Genomic DNA, 23,423 nt, shown 5'->3' with positions numbered 1-23,423 from the left:
TGTGCATGCACACCTACAAAATTCTTCAATTTCCAAAGGCCCTTGGACTCCCTGAATTCCTGTTAACAACCTCTATACCAGAAAAAGAGGAATTTACAGAGAAATTGTAAACTGGCAGACTGAGAGTTGGAGAAAGAAATAAAGGATGGGAAGTAGAAAATGAAGTTTCCCACTCTGGGCCAGAAGTGGCCTAGACATTTCCTCTCACTTTTCACAGCAGCTCTGTGCGCTACATATTTTTTAATAGTCAAGGAAACTAAGGTTCAGAGAGGTTATGTGGCTTTCCCACAAGATCATACTGCTGCAAAGTGGCAGAGCCAAAACACAAACCTGATCTTCTAAGTCCGATGCACACCTCACTTAGCACTTAGAAAGTGAACTTACTATGGTTTCATCTTGGGACTCTTCAAGACTGAACTATTAGACTAAATGCATCTACTGTGAACTCCCTGAGATGGGGGGTCCATGTCTCATTCCCTCTATATCTCCAGCACACAGACAGCATATAGAAGGCATTCCTTAAAAGAGGAATGAGTGAATAAATGAAAACACTGGGGCAACAATCCCACTCATAGTGGCAGAAGCTATATGCAGCTGTATGTTGCCACAACATAAAGGTCCTTGTCATCACTAAATATTCCTTTAGATGACCACTGGACACAGACATTAACATATTTTAAAACACATATGGTAAAATTCTTGTACTAGAACAGTGTTTAATCCTCTTGAAAAATAACTTATTAATAAAACAAAAAGTAGCTTTCTATCAATCTGCCTAATACTATCAGAATAATTAACATCCTTTGTTAACCAACTAGCGTATCTTATAAAAACCAACTTAGATTGAAAATGAATACATAAATTAGGACTACTTTTTAAAAATACTTAATTTTGCTAATTTCCTAACTAGAATGTAAGTGCATTTTTGTTTTGTTTTTGTTTTTGCAATAATTGCTCTGAAGATAAAACCAAAGCATCATTTCAATGTAGCAAAGGTAATTGGTGCATTTACTGCTGGTGGCATGTTGATGTATGACTATGTATCAAAGGTCATCCTTCTGTACTCATACATTATCAAATTTGAAAGCACAATATTTGATTCTGAACAACCTTTAAACTACCCAAAATGTGTGTGAAAAATAGATCTACTTTGGGTTGAAAAAAATATGAACCCATGTTTTGGAAGCAGAAGGGTCAAGAAGCCAGTGGCAAGGTTAGATGTCAGCACTATGAATCTCAGACTGTCTTAGCTTATCAATGAGGTCTAGTACAATGATCACAAGCTAAAATTGCTGTACTAATGAAGACAAAGGTCTAAAAAATTAGTTAGTGCAGGCCCCCTGACAGAGGGCAGTACCTCGTGGACAATAATGCAGAAATAAGGATATAAATCACTCTTTAGAGATAATAAAACCTATAACACACAAATTGAGTTGTTTACATGTCCATTGGAGGCACTGTTAAAAACAGAAGGTATCAGCTGCCATACCTCTTCTTATTCATTTGGAATGCAGTTGCCCCAAATTCAGCTTCTTTATTAGAAAGCAAGGCATCTGCTTCCCATTCTCTTCTTCCAACTCCAGATACACAGCACTACTTTGCCAACACACAATTTAGTAGTCTTGTGCCATCCCGACCTGAAAGAATTGTTGGACATTCACTCTGGCTTCAAATTTTTGCTTACAATTGTTTGCTAGGTAGATAAATTGGTCTTATCAGAATGTACTAAAACATAAACAGCTGTGGTTTTCTCCTTTGATGGTTCAGGTGCAGGGGGAAACAGTGGAAAAGAAAAAATTCCCTCCTTTTTCTGTAATGATTGTGGTTATTTTGAAATAAATAAAACATAATTTAATTTCATCAAGCCCAATGACAGGAGACTGCCTTATTGAAGAGAAGATCATACAAACATACAAAAAGAATCCGGTCTTCAAAACGGAAAACACTGTGCTGAAAAGGACCGGGAAGAACCCGTAACATCTACCCAACACATGTCTCAAGCATATCAATTTTCTTTCAGTCTGTACCTTATTTCATACAATTCACAGCATCCCATTCTGAAAATTCATGTATTCTTTAGCTATGTGAATATTCTTCATTGAGAATACAAGTCCATTCCAAATATATTTTCGTTTTTGTTGCTGCTAAAAAAGATATTTTTAAAAAGCAAACCACTGTAATTTAATAAAACAAGAGCCAACTCATGGCAGCTGTGCAAAGTCTTTAGAATTCTTGCTATAGACAGTAAGGCACAAGTAGCCAGTTTCATTTTGGACACAGGGTGGGGAACATCACACACTGGGGCCTGTCATGGGGTGGGAGGAGGCGGGAGAGATAGCATTAGGAGATGTAAACGATGCTAAACGATTACCTAATGTAAACGATGAGTTAACGGGTGCAGCACACCAACATGGCACATGTATATGTATGTAACAAACCTGCATGTTGTGCACATGTACCCTAGAACTTAAAGTACAATTTAAAAAACAAAAAAAACACATTGAGGCTGGGTGTGGTGGCTCACGCCTGTAATGCCAACACTTTGGGAGGCCGAGGTGAGAGGATCACCTGAGGTCAGCAGTTCAAGACAAATCTGACCAACGTGGTAAAGGCCCATCTCTACTAAAAATACAAAAATTAGCTGGGCATGGTGGCATGCGCCTGTAGTCCCAGCTACTGAGGAGGCTGAGGCAGGAGAATCCCTTGAATCCAGGAGGCGGAGGTTGCAGTGAGTCGAGATCACACCATTGCATTCCAGCCTGGGCAACAAGAGCCAAACTCCACCTCAAAAAAAAAAAAAAAAAAAAAAAGACAATTAATAACTTGGTTGGCTTTAATTCATAAATTATACCACAAATAGAGCAAGTTTCAATTACACTTGCCATGTACAGTAACACATTTCCTTTAAATGCTATTTATTTATGTATTTATTTATTTTTGAGATGGAGTCTCGCTCTGTCACCCAGGTCAGAATGCAGTGGTGTGATCTCGGCTCACTGCAACCTCTGCCTCCAGGATTCAAGCAATTCTTCTGCCTCAGCCTCCTGAGTAGCTGGGACTACAGGCACACGCAGCCAAGCCTGGCTAATTTTTTGTATTTTAGTAGAGTCAGGGTTTCACCATGTTATCCAGGCTGGTCTCGAACTCCTGAGCTCAGGCACTCCACCTGCCTCAGCCTCCCAAAGTGCTAGGATTACAGGCATGAGACACTGCGCCCGGCCTATTTTATTTTTTTGAGACAGAGTCTTGCTCTGTCGCCTGGGCTGGAGTGCAGTGTTGCAATCTCGGCTCACTGCAACCTCTGCCTCCAGGGTTCAAGCAATTCTCCTCTCAGCCTCTGGAGTAACTGGGATTATAGGGTTCCCCACCCTGACTAATTTTTGTATTTTTAGTAGAAACGGGGTTTCACCATGTTGGCCAGCCTAGTCTCAAACTCCTGACCTCAGGTTATGCGCCCACCACAGCTTCCCAAAGTACTGGGATTATGGGTGTGAGCCACTGCACCCAGCCCCCTTTAAAACTTTTTAGATGCATGTGTCTGACTTTAAGGTCTGAATTCCTATGGTCTATATACTGAAAGAGAAAATATTCTTACATTATTTTGCATGTTGGATGTATATGCATGTGAGAGTGTCCAGGCTCCACTAGATACAGATGTCAAAAAAGCAGCAACTTTATCCAGACCACTTCTGACTTAATGTCAGTTATAACACTGAGTCAGAAATCAGATAATGAATAAAAATTAATATAAAAACAAAAAATATGTTTAAATACCTCATTCTATAGCTATTTATGGGAGCAGGGGGTGAGGGGTATTGGGATCTTCAACAATGGGAACTCATTAAACAAACACAAAATATTTTATGTACAAGTTAGAAACCTTACCCAAATCATGGATTCATGTGAATGAGGGATGAGCTCCTGTACTGTAATCGCCCTGAACACCTGTGCTGTGAGTTCATCTCCAGTTCAATTCATTCATGATTAGAGCTTCTCCTGTGTCAGGCTTTTAGAGTACAAAACACGTGAATCCCCCCGCCCTCAAAGTGCTCACTTTTCATATTCTTATGTCTTAAGCTAGTCCTTCTCACTTTCAAGCTCCAATTTCTGGATTTGTAAGAGTTTCAAGAGAAGCAGCACACCAACCATTGATGCTGAGAAAGTCAGATCTATCAGTTATATGAACCCACTCAACATACCTGTAGCAGGCACCATGCCAGGTTTTGTTTTTATTTCCTGTTATTTTGTTTGAGGAGAGCAAAGGTGAGAAAATAAAAATTGAGGAACATGGCCTATATTCAGTGTTAGGTCAAACGAGGGAGGTAGACAGAACAAATAACAAGAGGTCAGGAGACTACAAGTTACATAAAGTGTATAAAGTGCAATCAGAACAAAAAAGCAAGTAACTGCTTAGAAAAGTTGAGGATGATGTCACTCAGAAGATTACAGATAATGCTGGGTCTTGAAGAAATAAGAATTTAAAAATAATAGATCATATGAAAGTGCATGGCATCTCTCAGATGTACGAAATATTTATCTATGGCCGGAGTATACAGGAGAGTACTGGGAAATAGGCTGAAAAGGTGATATTTGATTCTGAAGGGCTTCCGTGCAAGTTGCCTAAGGAGTTGCAATATACAAATGAGCCGTAGAATATTTATTATTATTATTATTATACTTTAAGTTCTAGGGTACATGTGCATAACGTGCAGGTTTGTTACATATGTATACTTGTGCCATGTTGCTATGCTGCACCCATCAACTCATCAGCACCTATCAACTCGACATTTACATCAGGTATAACTCCCAATGCAATCCCTCCCCCCTCCCCCATCCCCATGATAGGCCCCGGTGTGTGATGTTCCCCTTCCCGAGTCCAAGTGATCTCATTGTTCAGTTCCCACCTATGAGTGAGAACATGCGGTGTTTGGTTTTCTGTTCTTGTGATAGTTTGCTAAGAATGATGGTTTCCAGCTGCATCCATGTCCCTACAAAGGACACAAACTCATCCTTTTTTATGGCTGCATAGTATTCCATGGTGTATATGTGCCACATTTTCTTAATCCAGTCTGTCACTGATGGACATTTGGGTTGATTCCAAGTCTTTGCTATTGTGAATAGTGCCGCAATAAACATACGTGTGCATGTGTCTTTATACAGCATGATTTATAATCCTTTGGGTATATACCCAGTAATGGGATGGCTGGGTCATATGGTACATCTAGTTCTAGATCCTTGAGGAATCGCCATACTGTTTTCCATAATGGTTGAACTGGTTTACAATCCCACCAACAGTGTAAAAGTGTTCCTATTTCTCCACATCCTCTCCAGCACGTGTTGTTTCCTGACTTTTTAATGATTGCCATTCTAACTGGTGTGAGATGGTATCTCATTGTGGTTTTGATTTGCATTTCTCTGATGGCCAGTGATGATGAGCATTTTTCATGTGTCTGTTGGCTGTATGAATGTCTTCTTTTGAGAAATGTCTGTTCATCTCCTTTGCCCACTTTTTGATGGGGTTGTTTGTTTTTTTCTTGTAGATTTGTTTGAGTTCTTTGTAGGTTCTGGATATTAGCCCTTTGTCAGATGAGTAGATTGCAAAAATTTTCTCCCATTCTGTAGGTTGCCTGTTCACTCTGATGGTAGTTTATTTTGCTGTGCAGAAGCTCTTTAGTTTAATGAGATCCCATTTGTCAATTTTGGCTTTTGTTGCTGTTGCTTTTGGTGTTTTAGACATGAAGTCTTTGCCCATGCCTATGTCCTGAATGGTACTACCTAGGTTTTCCTCCAGGGTTTTTATGGTATTGGGTCTAACATTTAAGTCTCTAATCCATCTTGAATTAATTTTCGTATAAGGAGTAAGGAAAGGATCCAGTTTCAGCTTTCTACTTATGGCTAGCCAATTTTCCCAGCACCATTTATTAAATAGGGAATCCTTTCCCCATTTCTTGTTTCTCTCAGGTTTGTCAAAGATCAGATGGCTGTAGATATGTGGTATTATTTCTGAGGACTCTGTTCTGTTCCATTGGTCTATATCTCTGTTTTGGTACCAGTACCATGCTGTTTTGGTTACTGTAGCCTTGTAGTATAGTTTGAAGTCAGGTAGCATGATGCCTCCAGCTTTGTTCTTTTGACTTAGGATTGTCTTGGAGATGTGGGCTCTTTTTTGGTTCCATATGAACTTTAAAGCAGTTTTTTCCAATTCTGTGAAGAAACTCATTGGTAGCTTGATGGGGATGGCATTGAATTTATAAATTACCTTGGGCAGTATGGCCATTTTCACAATATTGATTCTTCCTATCCATGAGCATGGTATGTTCTTCCATTTGTTTGTGTCCTCTTTGATTTCACTGAGCAGTGGTTTGTAGTTCTCCTTGAAGAGGTCCTTTACATCCCTTGTAAGTTGGATTCCTAGGTATTTTATCCTCTTTGAAGCAATTGTGAATGGAAGTTCATTCCTGATTTGGCTCTCTGTTTGTCTGTTACTGGTGTATAAGAATGCTTGTGATTTTTGCACATTAATTTTGTATCCTGAGACTTTGCTGAAGTTGCTTATCAGCTTAAGGAGATTTTGGGCTGAGACAATGGGGTTTTCTAAATATGCAATCATGTCATCTGCAAACAGGGACAATTTGACTTCTTCTTTTCCTAACTGAATACCCTTGATTTCTTTCTCTTGCCTGATTGCCCTAGCCAGAACTTCCAACACTATGTTGAATAGGAGTGGTGAGAGAGGGTATCCCTGTCTTGTGCCAGTTTTCAAAGGGAATTTTTCCAGTTTTTGCCCATTCAGTATGATATTGGCTGTGGGTTTGTCATAAATAGCTCTTATTATTTTGAGGTACGTTCCATCAATACCGAATTTATTGAGCGTTTTTAGCATGAAGGGCTGTTGAATTTTGTCAAAAGCCTTTTCTGCATCAATTGAGATAATCATGTGGTTCTTGTCTTTGGTTCTGTTTATATGCTGGATTATGTTTATTGATTTGCGAATGTTGAACCAGCCTTGCATCCCAGGGATGAAGCCCACTTGATCATGGTGGATAAGCTTTTTGATGTGCTGCTGAATCCGGTTTGCCAGTATTTTATTGAGGATTTTTGCATCAATGTTCATCAGGGATATTGGAATATTTTTAAAGATGTGTGTCTTAGAAAGCTCCAAGAGCATTGTGGACAATGGTTCAAAAAAAGACAGAGGAACCAACTGGAGTTTGCCTAAATTGTGAAGAACAAGTTATCTGGCCCTTTCCGTACTCAATAGTTCAAACAATTAAGATTTGCAAAATTCCCCACACTACAAAATCTGCACTAAGAATATATTTCCCATTCTGTGTGGTCTGTCTGTGCATACTACCTATTCAACAGATACTGTCTTCCGTGTGTTGAACACTGGGAATAAAATGATGAGCAACAACAGATATGGTTCTGCCTTCAAGGAGTTCATAGTTTGATATGGGAGATAACATTAGAAGGAATTTCAAGGAAAGGTGTTGAATAGGGTGTCTGGCAAGTCTCAGGTTAAGACTGCCCTGAAGAAGTAACAATTATCACAAAAATATGAAAAACCAAAAAGAGCATTAATCTATTTTTTACATCTGCCAAAGGAGAGGATTCACAAGTAGTAAAAAGAGTATGGACTTAAAGATCCTAGGTTCAGATTCCATTTGCAATGCCCATAAACTAAATAGTCTTGGGGAATGAATTTAATCTGTTTGACAGGATTCTATCTCCTCACACGGTTGTTGTGAGAACTGTGTGAAAGTACTGAGCATACAGTGCCTGACCAAGAGAAGGTATTCAAACAATGTACATTTAATTTCCCACATTCTTCACCCTTCAAAATATTTATTTTCATGAAAATAAATGATTTTTTCCAGTTGTCCTAAATCAAGTGCCAGGGATCTGGTAAAAGTCTTTGGCAGCTGAAAATCTGGCCTATTCTCACAGAATCCTGGACTAAAAACTTAAAAGTCTAATTTACAAGGGAGATTTTTAAGAACATTTTTCAATCTTTCCAGAGTACTTCCAACTTCCATTAATTCTGCTGCCAAACAAAAAGGAAAGTATAAATACTTTAAAAAATAGAGAAAAATGCATAAAGCAGAAAATCTAGGTTTTAAAAAGCATCAAATAATATAGAACCATATAACTGGATGGTGTTTCCTTCTCCTAAAGTCCATTAATAGTATGAATTAAACCAGTATGATAGATGCTCTGGAGAACCAAGAATGGAAAATTAAACGGAATCTAAGTTTCATACACAGGCAAACTGATAAAGGGCAACTGGGGCAGGATACCTACTACCCAATAAATTTAGTAATTTTTAGTCGGGCAACTGGGGCAGGATACCTACTACCCAATAAATTTAGTAATTTTCAGTCATTTAAAATAGCATTAAAGTAGAAAATGTAGATTAGTTTCTGAGGAGGAAAGAAATTAGAATGAGACAAATAATATATGGAATGATACAATTTAATAAGGTTTTCATTCTGTACTCATTTTAATTTTTATTCTTATTTGTATTCTAACAAATGTACTTTTCTTTATTTATATATTCATCTGTCTACATTCAGAGCCTGAATATATTTACTTATTGACCAGTAGAATGCATACACTTAAAACTTTAATAATTTTGAAACAAGTCAAATTACATAACTGTAACATATAGCAGATCACCAATTCACAACCATCTCTACCTTAGTTCATCTTTACATAAGTACTTGAATTCCTTTTAATGTCTCTTTAGGAGTTCATAAACTATATCTAGATCTCTGCTATAATTTTCACAATTAATTGAAGTTATACCAGATAGTAACTTAATACAGTATCTTCTCCCAATTTTCTAGAGTAGCTAATCTCCATGACCATTTCAAAACAGCTATTCATAATTCATAAACTATCTTTATTCTTTGGCCCTTCAACTAACTGATTTGTACACAGATAATAAATCCAACAGGTAATATTGTAAAGTAATATTGTAAGAAAAAAGTTTTAAGACAATTAAGTAGTTGCTATCCACTGGAAATAAAAGTAGACTTATAAGGTTTTTTTTTTTAAATAAAACTTTATATAACCTTAAGGTTATATTTTTTAAATAACCTTAAACGCTGACACCCAACATTGAGAGGCAGTGTAAAATTCGTGGTTCAATACGAATCATCTTGCATTCTGGCTTGGCTCAGGTGCCTGCTATCCCTATGCCCCTGAGTCGTAGCCCATTTGTGTTGCTAAGGAATACCTGAGGCTGGTAATTTATTGGGGGCGGGGGGGCGGGGGGGAAAGAAGTTTATTTGGCTCACAGTTGTGCAGGCTGTACTAGAAGCATGGTGCCAGCCTCTGCTTGGCTTCTGGTGAGGGCCTCAGACCACTCATGGCAGAAAGCAAAGGGGAGATGGTGTGTGCAGAGATCACAGAGCAAGAGAGAGGAAGCAAAGAAGAAAGAGAGGGAGGATACCAGGCTCTTTTAAACCATCAGCTTCCAGAGGGGGACAAATAGAGCAAGAACTCATTACTGCAAGGACAACACCAAGACATTCATGAGAGATCCGCTCCATGACTCAAACACCTCCAGCAATGGGGATCAAATTTCAACATGAGATTTGCAGGGGTCAAACAAACCACATATAGCACCATTTCTTTTTTTTTTTTTTTTTTTATTTATTATTATTATACTTTAAGTTGTAGGGTACATGTGCATAACGTGCAGGTTTGTTACATATGTATACTTGTGCCATGTTGCTGTGCTGCACCCATCAACTCGTCATTTACATCAGGTATAACTCCCAATGCAATCCCTCCCCCCTCCCCCCTCCCCCCTCCCCATGATAGGCCCTGGTGTGTGATGTTCCCCTTCCTGAGTCCGAGTGATCTCATTGTTCAGTTCCCACCTATGAGTGAGAACATGCGGTGTTTGGTTTTCTGTTCTTGTGATAGTTTGCTAAGAATGATGGATTCCAGTTGCATCCAAGTCCCTACAAAGGACTCAAACTCATCCTTTTTGATAGCTGCATAGTATTCCATGGTGTATATGTGCCACATTTTCTTAATCCAATCTGTCACTGATGGACATTTGGGTTGATTCCAAGTCTTTGCTATTGTGAATAGTGCTGCAATAAACATACGTGTGCATGTGTCTTTATAGCACCATTTCTAAGTCATTTAGGATTTTTAGAAACTCAGCATACTATATTTAATGAAAATCATCATATAATCAGAATCTCTCTCCCTTGACGCACACACATCCACATCCAAAGCTATAGCTCTCCTGATACAATTATGTTCTCCATAACAATAGTGACTGTGTGTGTCTAATGCATAAAATGAGTTTGTATGAGAAATAGCAACTCTAAAAATAAAAGGCCTAGCTTAACAAGTAGCAAAATTTCCAAACTTGGGTTCCAAGTGGAACGATTCCAATTCAATTAAACAGCTATTTTTATTTAGTGCCCCCAATGTCTATGTGAGTGGGAGCGTATCTCAGGCTGAGGAAAAGCTCAAGAAGGCTGGGAGATGAGAAGACTTTGTATATGCAAAGCACAGAAAACGCTAGTATTGTTACTTTTAAAATGTGTGGTGGGGGAGGTGGCAGTGGCCATAGTTGTGGTGCAGATGCCAGCCATAACTAGGAGCAAAATTACACAGGGCTTTGCAGGCCTTATTAGTAAATTTGGACCTCATTCCAAGAACACTAAAGAGTCATTAAAAGGTCTAAGCAATGGTGTGGCATGATTCATTTTCCGTTTTTGTTTGTTTGTTTGTTTGTTTTTTGAGATGGAATTTCACTCCTGTTGCCCAGCCTGGAGTGTAATGGCGCAATCTCTGCTCACTGCAACCTCTGCCTCCTGGGTTCAAGGAATTCTCCTACCTCAGACTCCTGAGTAGCTAGGATTACAGGCATGCACCACCATGCCTGGCTAATTTTGTATTTTTAGTAGAGACGGTGTTTCTCCACGTTGGTCAGGCTGGTCTCAAACTCCTGACCTCAGGTGATCCGCCCACCTCGGCCTCCCAAAGTGCTGGGATTACAGGCTTGAGCCATTGCGCCCGGCCCCTCATTTTCCATTTTTTAAAAACTCAGGCTGCAGCACACAGAACATATAGCAAGTGCACAAGGTGGGAGACAAAGAAACCAGTTAAGAGACAGCTTTGGTGATCTGAAATGATGGAGGCCAAAATTAGAAGGCAGTAAAACAGAAATTAAGAGTAAATCCTCTGAAGTCATTTACTTACATTTAAATCCCTGTTTTCCACTTACCAGGTATACAACTTTAAACAATTTGCTTCCTGCTATGGTTTGAATGCTACAAAAACATGTGTTGAAAACCTATGCTAAACTGTTGCATTGGAAGCTGGAACCTAATGGAGATGTTTAGGTCATGAGGGTGAAGCCCTCATGAATGGATTAATGCTCATTATAAAAGAGCTTGAGGTTGCAACTTCTATCTCTTGCTCATTCTTGCCCTCTCTTACCCTTCTGCCTTCTGGCATGGGATGACAAAGCACAAAGGCCCTCACCAGATGATAGCATCATGCCTTTGGATTTCCCAGCTTCTAGAACTGTGAGTCAAATAAATTTTTCTTCATCATGTTACCCAGTCTGTGGTATTATGTTATAGTAGCTCAAACGAACTTAAATACATATTCTCTCTACAACTCAGCTTTCTCTTCTATATGTCCAAAGATAAAAATCTTCACAGGATTCTTGCCAAAGTACAAATAAAATAATATATATACAGCAGTTAGCATGTTGCCTGGCACAGAACAAGAATGCAAATGTTTATCATCATTATTAATGTGATGTGAATAGAGAAATGAGAATATAACTAGAAGATGTTTAGGAGACAAAAATTGACAGTTTGAATAAAGGGAAAAGAGATGAGTTTACAGCTTCTGGCTTAGAGGGTAACTATTTGATTAGATGAGAAACATAAACGGTTTGAATGTTCTGAAGGTTTGAAGCAAAGTATAGTATTCATTCTTGAATATATGGATTGTGAGAGACAGGCCAGTAGGCAGGCAAATATATAGCTCTAAAGTAAAGGAAACAGATCAAAGCTGGAGATCTGAGATTCAGAGAGACAGATGGTAAGTCCATTGGTGTTGAGAAGAATGCCTAGAGAAAGAATATGCAGAATGAAGAAATGATGATAGTAGGTCGAACTTAACGAACACCAACACTTAAAGGTTGAGAGCAAGAGGCCAGAGAAATAAGAGAATAGTAGTGTGATATGTGAAAAGCCAAAAGAAAAAAAGCGTCTCAGAGTATTCAACAATGTCAATACTGCCAAGCAGTGAAACAAGAACTGAGAGTTTTCACTGGATTTGGCAACAAAGTATTTATTCACACAATATGCATCAAGCATTGTGCTAGACCCTTGAGATTCAGAGGTGAATAAGAAAAATAAGACCCTTGCACAAACAGACACTATGTTGTGAAGACAGTAAACTAGCAAACAAATCAAATACACATTGTGATAGGGATGGTGAGTAGAGAGCGACATGATAGAGAGTAAAAGGCAGAGGCCAGCTTTAGATGGGGAGTTTGGGAAGGCATCTTTCTGAGGAGGGAAAATTTAAGCTGAAATCTGAGGCAGGAAAGGGCATGGTCAGAGAACTGAAAGGAGTTCCATATGGCCACAGCACAATGATGGAGGGAAGATGGAGAGACAGAAGCTAGACCATGTTTGTAGATCATGCTCAGGACATAGAAGAGTTTAGATGATGACCCATTGAGCAATTGTAAGCAAGGAAGCTAAGATCACTCTAGCTAATGGTACTTAATAGTTTGGCTTTCCTCATTTATACTAGTCTTAATAATCAAAATAGGACATTTTACTACTGTTTCAACCATTAACTGTTTATTATTATAATAACGAAAATAAGCTTTTGTGTCTAAAAGGATACTATATGGTTACAAACATGTTACCTATTGCATTAATTTTACTAATCCTCTTTTAACCTTCCTCCATATTTCTTTCAAAGGTATTTGTCATACTATCCGTTTGAGTCTATCAAATTTCTCTGAGGTACTCACTCATTTTCAAGCAATGTATATCAGAATTTGAACGTTTGTAACAACATGACTAAGCAAGATGTTACTAAACTACATATGGGTAAGTAACATACAAAAAACCTGATGCAATTATGTTTAAAAAGATTTTATTCTATAGAGTTTCAGTTTCCTATTTCCTCAATCTATGCATTTATACACATACATACAATAAAGAAAAGCTGATGCAAAAAACATTGGCTTGAATCTGAGCAGCTGAATTACATGTTCACATTATTTTTAAATTTCCTTATCTGCAAGAGGAAAAACTTACGGTCCTTGCATATTTTAAAGACGTTAATAAGAACCAACGCCACCATTATCAGGTAGTGTGCTAGGCACATTACATTATTTTTAATTATCCTAATACCTTTCAAAAATAAACATAATTCTTCCCATTTTACAGGTGAAAAAATAATCTCAGTGAGTTTAGGTGACTTGCCCAAGACTACAGACCTGAAATTTAAGCCCAATACGGTAGGCTCAAAAACTCTGGTTACTATACCAAGATGTCCCAGACTGTTAACAGATTGAGTTAAAAAAAAAAAATTGTCACATATGAGATATTAAATCATAAAAATAGATTTTCAAATGATAAAAATGTTTTGTTCAGTTTTTAATAAACTGTGTGCAACTTAGAAACATTAGCCAGACACACCATTCTTATACAGGTATATTTTTCCCTTCAGCATAATAACTTGATTTCCATTTTTTTTTTTAATACTGGAGAAGAGAGATAAAAGGAGGCCATAACAGATAAGCACACTGTATTAAAGGTCCAAGAATTAGCAGTGAGATACATTTTTTCCAGTTAATCCTTAATACAAATATTAAATCCAATTAACTACCAGCAATCCACATCCTATTCTCACAAAACTTGTTTCTCAAAGTTAAAAATTACAAATGCCTGGCCTAAGACGTTCCTGAATCAGAAAAACCTAACTTCTGATTAAAACCTCTAAATGTCACTATTTCTCTTAACTAGAAAGGAAACAAGTCTGAATAAAAGTATCATAATTTGCTCTAAGAAGAATCTACAGATTTATTGTATTGTTAGCTATTCCTCCTAAGATTTTTCAGGCAGCCAAGTCACCCACCAAGATACTGTTTGAAGAAGACTAGATATTTAGCAAAATGAAACTGATGCCAGATTATTTTTATTTTCCTTAATAAAATACAAACAAGAGCACAAAATTCACTTATATATCATCATTTTACATGTATAAATAATGTTCGGAATTCAAGTACAGTCAAGTGCAGAAATATTTCCTATATGCTAATGTGTAAATATAAACTAATTATATACATCATGTGCCTTTGGCCCAGTTGTAAAACAAAAGACATCAAAAAGAAACACTGCACTTCACTGTTTCATTGCATTCTCACTGAGAATTCGTACCAGTGCCTATGTAGTTATGGTTCTACCTAACTGTTCCATTGCATTCTTATTGAGAATTCGTACCAGTGCCTATGTAGTAACAATAACAAGTTTCGTATCACTTAATGTAAATGCCTAAATAGACATTTCCCCCAGTTGTAAATATCTCAGGAGCTAAAATTCTATCAATTTTTAATAATGAAGTAGTCAAAATCTTAACCAAGTTTCATTCCTTAAAACAAACACAATTAGAGAACTTACTCTTAACCAAAGTTCTTCCTATGTCAAAATGGATATTTACAGGTTATACATACAGAAAACAAGAAGGCAATCATGTTTGTTTACTTTTAGAATGGATAAAAAATATCTAAAACCTGTCTCAATAGCACGGGTCTTTGTACATTCAAAAGGATCTTACTTCACTGATATCACTTGCTTTTAATTTTAATACCCAGTATATATAACTTTGAGATGTTCAAATAGCTAGGCAATCTGAATTCAAATGATACACAAGCATACCCTTAGAGGGGCAAAAAAAAGAAAGTGCCACCGAAAAAGCAATAACTGACATCAACAAGACTATAAATATGCAGTTGAAGGCACGTGGAAGCATTTACTACTCTGCCGTCAAATATTCTCCACTTAGTTCAGGATCAGGAATAGAATCAGCTCCGGGAACTGTGGAGTTAGCTTCAATCACTGAGGCTTCCTCATTCTCAGTCTCTTGTTTCTCCTCTGGTTCCTCTGAGTCAGATGCTTTTTCAATCCCTTCGTGTGTCTGTTCTGTAGCTGGCATTTTGTCATCTGTCTGCTCTGTACTATTATCAAGAACATCTTGCTCTAAAGATTCTGAAAAGATAAAGATTCAAAACTTTAGGAATACCCGAATGTTAAAACTGCTAAATAAGGCAAGCAAAAAATAAATACACACACACACACACACACGCGCACACACACAGAAACCATACAATTGTCTAACATTATCCTTAAAGTCTTTTAAAATAAGTACATAACTCCCTTTACAGTTAGTATGGTAGAAGAAAAAAAGTAATTCAGAGGAAATAAACCCATAATTATACTTTTTCTAATGTCCCATATTTTCATACAAAATAAGTTACTAAAGACACATCTGAAAGTTGAATGTCCAAAAATCATAGTCCCAACAGAATTATGTGCTATAATACAATAGTCCAGCAAACAATGCAAATATATTAATGTCCAGATTACATTTCCTGAAGAAACTGTTTTCCTTGTGTCCAGAGAACCCTGTAAGCAATGTGTAAATGTATACTTTGTGGGTGGGTGGGTGTGGGTGCGTGTGGGTGGATGGTGCTTTCCTACACTGATATATATCTCTATTATCCAAAAACCGGGAAGTCAGGTTTCTATCTTTTCCAAAGGCATGGCTAGTCTCTCCTCATCCCTCTGCAGGATAAGTCCTCTGTATTTAACCTCTGGGTCAGAATGTACTATATACCTAGCATGTGAGGGAGAGAAAGAGAAGGGTCTTTTAATCCCATCTCCATAGCAGAAGTTAAGTAAGGGTACTAGTCCCTACCGAAAATTTACTCCTTTTAAACTCTCTTTTTAAGTATTACTTAATTCAAATCCCTTAATAATAATATAACAATTGTATTGAATAAACTGCCTTTAATTCTTTAAAATTTAAAGAACAGGATGGGGGAGGGAATGACTGAAGCAGATAATTTTTGGGCCACCCAATTTCTATGTTAAAGATAAAAATATAGCTTTAAAGTATTTATTTGTTTATGTAAAAAACAGCAATTAACATTTTTGCTAGGAGAAATATGGCTAAACCATATCAGTTCAGGAAAAAAGCAGATATTTCTACTCTTATAGATGATTCCTTAAGATATACTACAAATGTTACTAATTCAAAAACTCTGGAGGGAAGGCCAGCCTTAGCAAAAAGTTCTAATTAAGTTCCTTGTATAATAAAGTTTTGCTAAATAAATAGAATTGTTTTGCAAAGAAATTATGTGTTATATGCACACATGTTAATATGGAAGTCTTAGAAATCCATGGTTTTACCATACCAGTTTTAACAAACACAAATTATCTATAGCTCACATACTCTATGCCAAGACTTTTAAAATACTTAAAAATAATTATTTCTTTAAAGAGATATCTTGGACTCTGGCTTATATAATCAGTTATAACTACCTTCCTCCTTTTGATACGTAGAATAAAGGCCCAAATTCTATAGTTTTACTATATGAAAACTTCCTATGCTCACAAAAAGTAAGGAATGTCCATAAATTAATTTGTGCCAAATTTCATTTTTTAAAATCTTATTTGTATCTTAATATGGAACTTAAAATAGCATTGCTACACACTTGGAATCTTCTAAAAATCCAAGTTAGAAAAGCAGTAAGTCACTCGAATTTTGTTATTTCAATGCTCCAGAGCAGAAAGGAAAAGCAGAAAGGGCAAATGAAACTCCAGGCATGTACAAATCATTTCTGCTACAAGGGCAAACAAGTTATCCGTGGAAAACTTCAGGAGTCACCAATCATTTGTAATTCTACCCTCACAGAATGTATCCAAGACAGAATTTTAAGCATCATGGTTTTCCACAACTCTCTAGCCATAGAGCAGTATTTACTTGGCAAGAACTTCACAATTTCTTATAGTTTAGTAAGCCTTCTGAAACAAACCAATAAAGCCACAAGAAATGAAAAAACAAAAAGCTCAGAATCCAGGATGTAACTCACCAATAAACATGTTTAAGTGGAAACAGGCCCACATAGTTTGTCATATTCTATCTGACAGACTGCCTCAATACTGTACTGAAACAGGAGAGGTATCAAAATTCAAGGCTTGTCATGTTAAAGTTTTGTGATGTTACTATTTTCAAAAATAGACTTTACTTGTCAAAGCCAATTTAATGTACAAATTCTGGGGCCATAAAGAAGTGGTTAATACAAGGAGGAGAACTACAATACTGAAATTTTTAAATGTCTGCAATACAAGAATTCATAGAAATACCATATGCTATCATAATCAGAAAACAACAAGATACACAAAGTTTTCCAGTCACTATTGTATTTCAGAGAATATGTGGAAGACTACAAAATTGGTGAAATGTGTGGAAACTGAAAATAATCAAAGAGCCTATTAATGATTAAGTTTCTTCTCCTGGGTTAATTTGCAGAAAAGCAATTTTTTAACAGCAGTAACACTACAAAAAATTGGTATGTGATATGACACCTACGATGTAGACATCAGGTAGTCTAAATAAGATAGGTAATTGATGTTTGGATGCCAATGCCATTTTGTAAGAAGTCATCAAACAAGATCTAAATAAGTGTAAATGATTAACAGAGAATTACATTTAATAACCACAGAGCTTTATAAGATTACTTAATGTGTTACAAACATACTTTTTTCATTTTTATGGAAGTTCATCATTTGCCCATTCTAACAAAAACAGCAAATTTCTTCTGTGAATTTGTAGTTTAAAAGAGCTTGGTGGAATAAAATATATTTCAGAAGATGTTAATATTTGGGCATAAAATACTATGAGAGAAACCAGGCTTTGTGTTCACACTAATTAAACAACCCTACTCTTCCCTTTATGGCCCACTCAGATATGAAACAATTACCTGAATTACCTAATTCCATCTGTAAGAAAAATTTTAAACTCAACTCTGGCATCTATAATGCCAAGAAAACAATATACCACAATGTGATAAAACAAAAAATGATCCATGCAATTTCTTTCCCCACTCCTGCCATTACCCCATCGCAACCTCAATGTTCTTGGGAGATTATTATTATTATTATTATTATTTTACCAAATAGTAACAATTGGCTTCCGGTTGTTTGAACAAAGTCTCAACTCAGCTAGAAAACTGAAACTCATAAAACAGTGTAATTATATAATGAATATCACTGCCTCACCTATAAACTACACACATGCAAAAACATATAAAGAATAGCAACATAACACAAGTATACATATGTAACAAACCTGCACATTATGCACATGTACCCTAGAACTTAAAGTATAATAATAATAAAATAAAAGAATATCATGTTTACGTTTTTACTCTAGTTCTTGAAAAAATAATTTTTTAAGAAAATTAAATAATAGTCTAGCAAAACAACTTCATATATTTTTGCCTTGCTAACACATCAGTGCCCACTATATATGTAAGCTACAAACTTACCCAAAGGAACTGTGTTAAATTAAAATTGACAACATGTCTTTGAACTCACAAGTTTTAAACAAGGCACTTTTTACAAGATTTTCCTGCCTTAAGGAAAATGGTTAACTTATATTTAAGAAACAAAGGTATAAATTTCACCCCAACTCAACTCAATAACTCAGTAAATAAAATTCAATTAAATTATAACCACTCATAATAGCTAGTATTCATCAACACACAGAATACCATTTAATTATTTACTACTTCTGAACAAATCAATTAGACAAGTTAAGAGTTTAATTATTTTATTTTTTTTTTTTTTGAGACAGAGTCTCACTGTGTCGCCCAGGCTAGAGTGCAGTGGCGCAATCTCAGCTCACTGCAACCTCCGCCTCCCAGATTCAGGTGATTCTCCTGCCTCAGCCTCCCATGTAGCTGGGACTACAGGCACGCATCACCACACCTGGATCATTTTTGTATTTTTCAGTAGAGACAAGGTCTCACAATATTGGCCAAGCTGGTCTCAAACTGACCTCGTGATCCACCCGCCTCGGCCTCCCAAAGTGCTGGGATTACAGGCGTGAGCCACCGTGTCTGGCCAAGAGTTTAATTATTAAGCAATGATCTAAAACTAAACTATTAAGTGAAGGTGTTTTAGAAAAGGGAGTGAGAAGGCCAAAAGATCTCTATATCTAAAACAAACATGCAAAAACATACTGCAAGCAAGTTTACATCTTGAGAAGGCTGCACATAAGTAAATATAAACAAAGGTATAAAAAGATTATTTAATAGATCTGGTAAATACATGGAATTCAACAAAATTTACATTATCAAATACTTTAATTTCCTGGAGCATCATAACAAAAATACTAAACTTAGAATTTTCCCTCGTTCAGTGCAACCTAATGTAACAGTATTTTGCATAAAAGAAAGGGAAGGACCTTTAAAATCGTATTATCAAGTTAAATTTTACCTTATATAAATTTCACTTGCTATTTTTGATAGTATTGATTAGATGCCATGAGTTTTATTATCAGGAAGTTATTTCCAATTGGACAAAAACTATATTCTACTAAAATAATTGCATGAGACCTAGACAAACACAACCGGGCAATACAAACACAAATATTAACAGTAACATTTTTTAAACATGCTAGCCAAAAAAATCACTGCATTAGAATACCAACAATGTAGAAACCTAGTACTCTAATGATTATCACATACCATTAAAAGAATGCTTTTTAAAAAAAGGTAAAACTGATAAACCACTGTAATGTAACTTAGCAGAGATTCAAGTGTTACGGTACTATCCACTTAACCATAAAAGAAACTGAGGAGCCTAAAAGCAGTTCATTCCTTGGCGTATTTAGTATGCCCTCAAATAAAAAGACAATCTATATCCATAATTTCTTGTATTTCTCTAATAATCTATTACCAAAGCATCTGGATGTAAAATTCCAGAAAAAAAATACTCGAGGTATTCAGGTGAGAAAATAATGGGAGAAATTTCTTCTAGGTCTCCTCCTTTGTTGAAAACTTTCCAAGATTCTGTATGTTTTTCTAAAGAGTGGTCCAGAAATTTTAACAGCTTTGTGCCTCATCCTAAATGAGAAATCTTCCAAAATCAGAATCCAGGCAAAACTTAACTTCAAAATCCTTACATCACAGATTGAAAAAAATATATTTCTTCTATTAATTCTTGATTGCTCATAAAAATGATTACTGATATTTGTTTAAAGAAAAGTTCAGATGGAAGAAAGTTACCTTTTGGCTCCATCTGTAACTTCAATAACTTCATCTCTACAATTTCTGCTGCTAAGAATGAGCCACTTCAATACTTTTAATAATATAAGAATTAAAGCAGAAAAGTTTTTTTTTCAGACCGCAAGTATCTACATCATTTAGAAATCAGAAGTCTAAAACATTGGCTGTTAGCAAAGAGTAGATGATTGAGATGATATGACCTTAATAGTTCAATATAATCATAAGCCACCGGTGTTCAAAACAAATGCAGCTTCATTTGTTCATCAAATATACTTCTAGTTGTTTACTAAAGGAAGCCAGCTTGGAATTGATAACTGTGTGCCACAGTGTTGAGTTAGAAGTCTTGAGAAAAGTTTCAATCTTCTGGAAAGCCAAAGAAAAAGATGCTCATGGCCACTTTGATGAATCCAAAGAGAAGTATGAAAGTTATTATTCTAGAAACTATCTTAACAAAATGGAATTCTTGCTTCAGTTTTTAGCATTATGGAGTTATCAAACCGTGCCTCCAGTTTTGTCTTCATGTAATAACATTAACTTATTGGGGTTGGGTTTGAGCAAGTAAGACTTCTTTCCAGGAATTTCAGACAGAAAATGAGACATCTGGGGTATTGCTCCTCCTAGATTAGATAAGAAGGAAAGGTATAGCTAGGTGTTGTTTGCTAACTATCTTGACTTTAGCAGAAGATAAAAAGCATGGGACTCATTATCAAGATTTTCACTGTGTTGGCTGTTTTTTCTTGTCTTGTCTTTTTTGTTTGTTTTTGTTCCAATAATTAGCTTACAGATATTCACTTTAGCTTCTATAAGCAGGGCTAGTCATGGAAAAGACTTCAATTTTTCCTCTAGGCATCTTCTGTATGCAATCCTTTAATTTTCAGTTCCAAGAGGCTGCAATGGCAAGGCAGATGGTTTGCATGTGACAGCATGCAGCTCAGAGCACAACTTAAGCAAAAGAAAAAAAATGGACATTCTGTTTGGAGTTGATGCTGCAGACTTGGAGAAGATGAATGCATTGATTCAGTGTTGGAAGAAACAGGCCTCTATCATAGCTATCTGTATTCAAATTCACTTCCATATTTGTTAGTAAGCCAAAAGCCAAGCCCAATTCAACACACGCATTTTAGGTTCACTCTTCAAAGTTAAAAAAAATATATAGATACTCAAATCCCATACTAAATTTCTGATATCTGAAAATTCACTGCTTCATATAATATTCTCAATTAAAGCAATTTTTACAGTACTCAATGTTTTTATGAAGAAAATATCAAATACATGTAAATGGTAATTCCTAGAAATTAAAATAATTAATCCTGACTGGTAAATAAATTATGTGAACTAAACTTCTAATATGCATTTTTTTCCATATCACACATAGCAACAAAATATTATGGCCTATTTCATAATTTTGGCAATCTTCATAATTCAGAGCTGATTAACAAAGAGCTCCTGGCCAAATATTAACACTGTAGCAAGAAACAGTTGGCAATAGTCTAATCTTCCACCTCATCTTTTCCATTTTTTTTCATGAAACTTCCTCAAGAATTCCTAAAACAGAATTGTAAGATAAATTCCAAAACCCAATAAATTCTGATAAATTCTCTAAAACAAGGTTGATTTTTACATCAAAGGCAATGTTTATCTTCTGAACCTTTATAAATTGTTTCAATGAAATACCAGTCCTATTGATACAGTAATCCAAAAAAAAGGCAAGGATAACTTTATAATTCCAAAGTTTCCTGCTTTCTGGTAATTTCTACCAATTCATGTGGTAGATACAAACCTATTCTATCAACGTTAATCACAAATTTTGTATTTTATCCTTTGAATAGTTGTTTCATAATTTCAATAATCTGTTTCACTCAGATAAATTGAAAAAAATAACCCATGAAAATATTACTAATCAAATCTCCCAACACTTTTTAGAAAAGGTCACTCCATAAACAGTATTTAACTAGCTGATGCTAGATGCTGCTTATCACAATACAATCTGCATGTTAAAAGTAAAACATATCACACTTATCACACAGAAGGCTACAGTAACAGAGCAATAGTTGACATATGCATGCAGCAAAATCTGATAAATTAATCCATCTTTATCTAAAAGCATTATGCTTTTATTATTGCTAAACAACACATGTTATTAAGGGGCAAAACTGTTTAACATATTCATACCTTCAGTAAACTGGTTGTCTGATGAAAGCACACTTCCTGATGGCAAGGGACCAACTGAACTTGAACCTTCCACCATCTGCCTCTTCTCAAAACTAAACTCAGGAAGTCTTGGAGCCTGAGGTCTGGTTTTTCTCGCAGGGTTCAAGAAAAAACAGTAGGCACATCGAAAAGCTGCAGAGAATTTTTTAAAAATAAGCAAAACCACAAACCAAACAAAGTTCAAGGACTAATTAGTTAACTCACTTAAGATTATTTTTGCAGATATTCAAAAGAACCTTTTAAAAGTTACTGCGCATGTTATTTAAATAATAATATGGTAGATGCTCTAAACAGAACTAAAGCAAACTTCCTAATTATTAGAATTTTAATTTTTAAAATTAAAGGCAGAAAAGGCATAATAGGTTACATAGCAGGCTAACTATATAATAAGTTACACAGCAGGTTGATAGCAGAATAATATTAATGACTTAAAAGAATTTGTGAGATTACATTTCTAGTCACCAGAATCATTAGGTATTTTAAAATCCAGAACCTTGCACATTTACCCATGAAAATGTAGTACATAATATTTTAGAAGTATTTTCAATTTACCACAGTTTTTAACAGTGGCTACACATGAGAATCATTTGCAGAGCTTTAAAAAATATACTGATGCCTGGATGCCATACTCAGTCCATTAAATGAAACTCTTTGTAAATGGGTCCTGGGCATCAAAATTATTTTAAGCTCTTCGGGTGATTGTGATGCACAGTGGGGTTTGAGAACAACTGGCCTAGAGGCTGTACATTACACAGGAAAAAACCTGAATTGTCTTCCCTGCTTTGCTCTATGTACTAAAATAAGGATAATATGCCTAACCAATGTATACAAAGACAGTATATAAAATAAA

General features: G+C 35.9%; 1 protein-coding gene across 3 annotated transcripts in view; it reads right to left on the bottom strand.

The window, feature by feature from the left end:
- Nucleotides 1–12,838: 12,838 nt before the first annotated feature.
- Nucleotides 12,839–23,423, bottom strand: part of LNPK (lunapark, ER junction formation factor) — an 80,417-nt gene continuing 69,832 nt past the window's right edge. For 2 of the 3 annotated variants that reach the window (XM_050751789.1, XM_050751792.1), the window contains exons 12-13: nucleotides 22,535–22,705; nucleotides 12,839–15,275 (exon numbers count right to left, since the gene is read on the bottom strand). In XM_050751789.1, the coding sequence (XP_050607746.1) occupies nucleotides 15,043–15,275; nucleotides 22,535–22,705 (404 nt within the window). In that variant the 3' untranslated portion in view covers nucleotides 12,839–15,042. Of the gene's footprint in view, nucleotides 15,278–20,898; nucleotides 20,980–22,534; nucleotides 22,706–23,423 lie in introns of all 3 variants that reach the window. The other variant, XM_050751790.1, reaches the window with a different exon arrangement.

Source organism: Macaca thibetana, chromosome 12 (genome assembly GCF_024542745.1).
Source record: "Macaca thibetana thibetana isolate TM-01 chromosome 12, ASM2454274v1, whole genome shotgun sequence".
Taxonomy (NCBI): Eukaryota; Metazoa; Chordata; class Mammalia; order Primates; family Cercopithecidae; genus Macaca; species Macaca thibetana.
The sequence above is the reverse complement of the archived record's forward strand: the minus strand, read 5'-3'. Positions and strand labels throughout refer to the sequence as shown.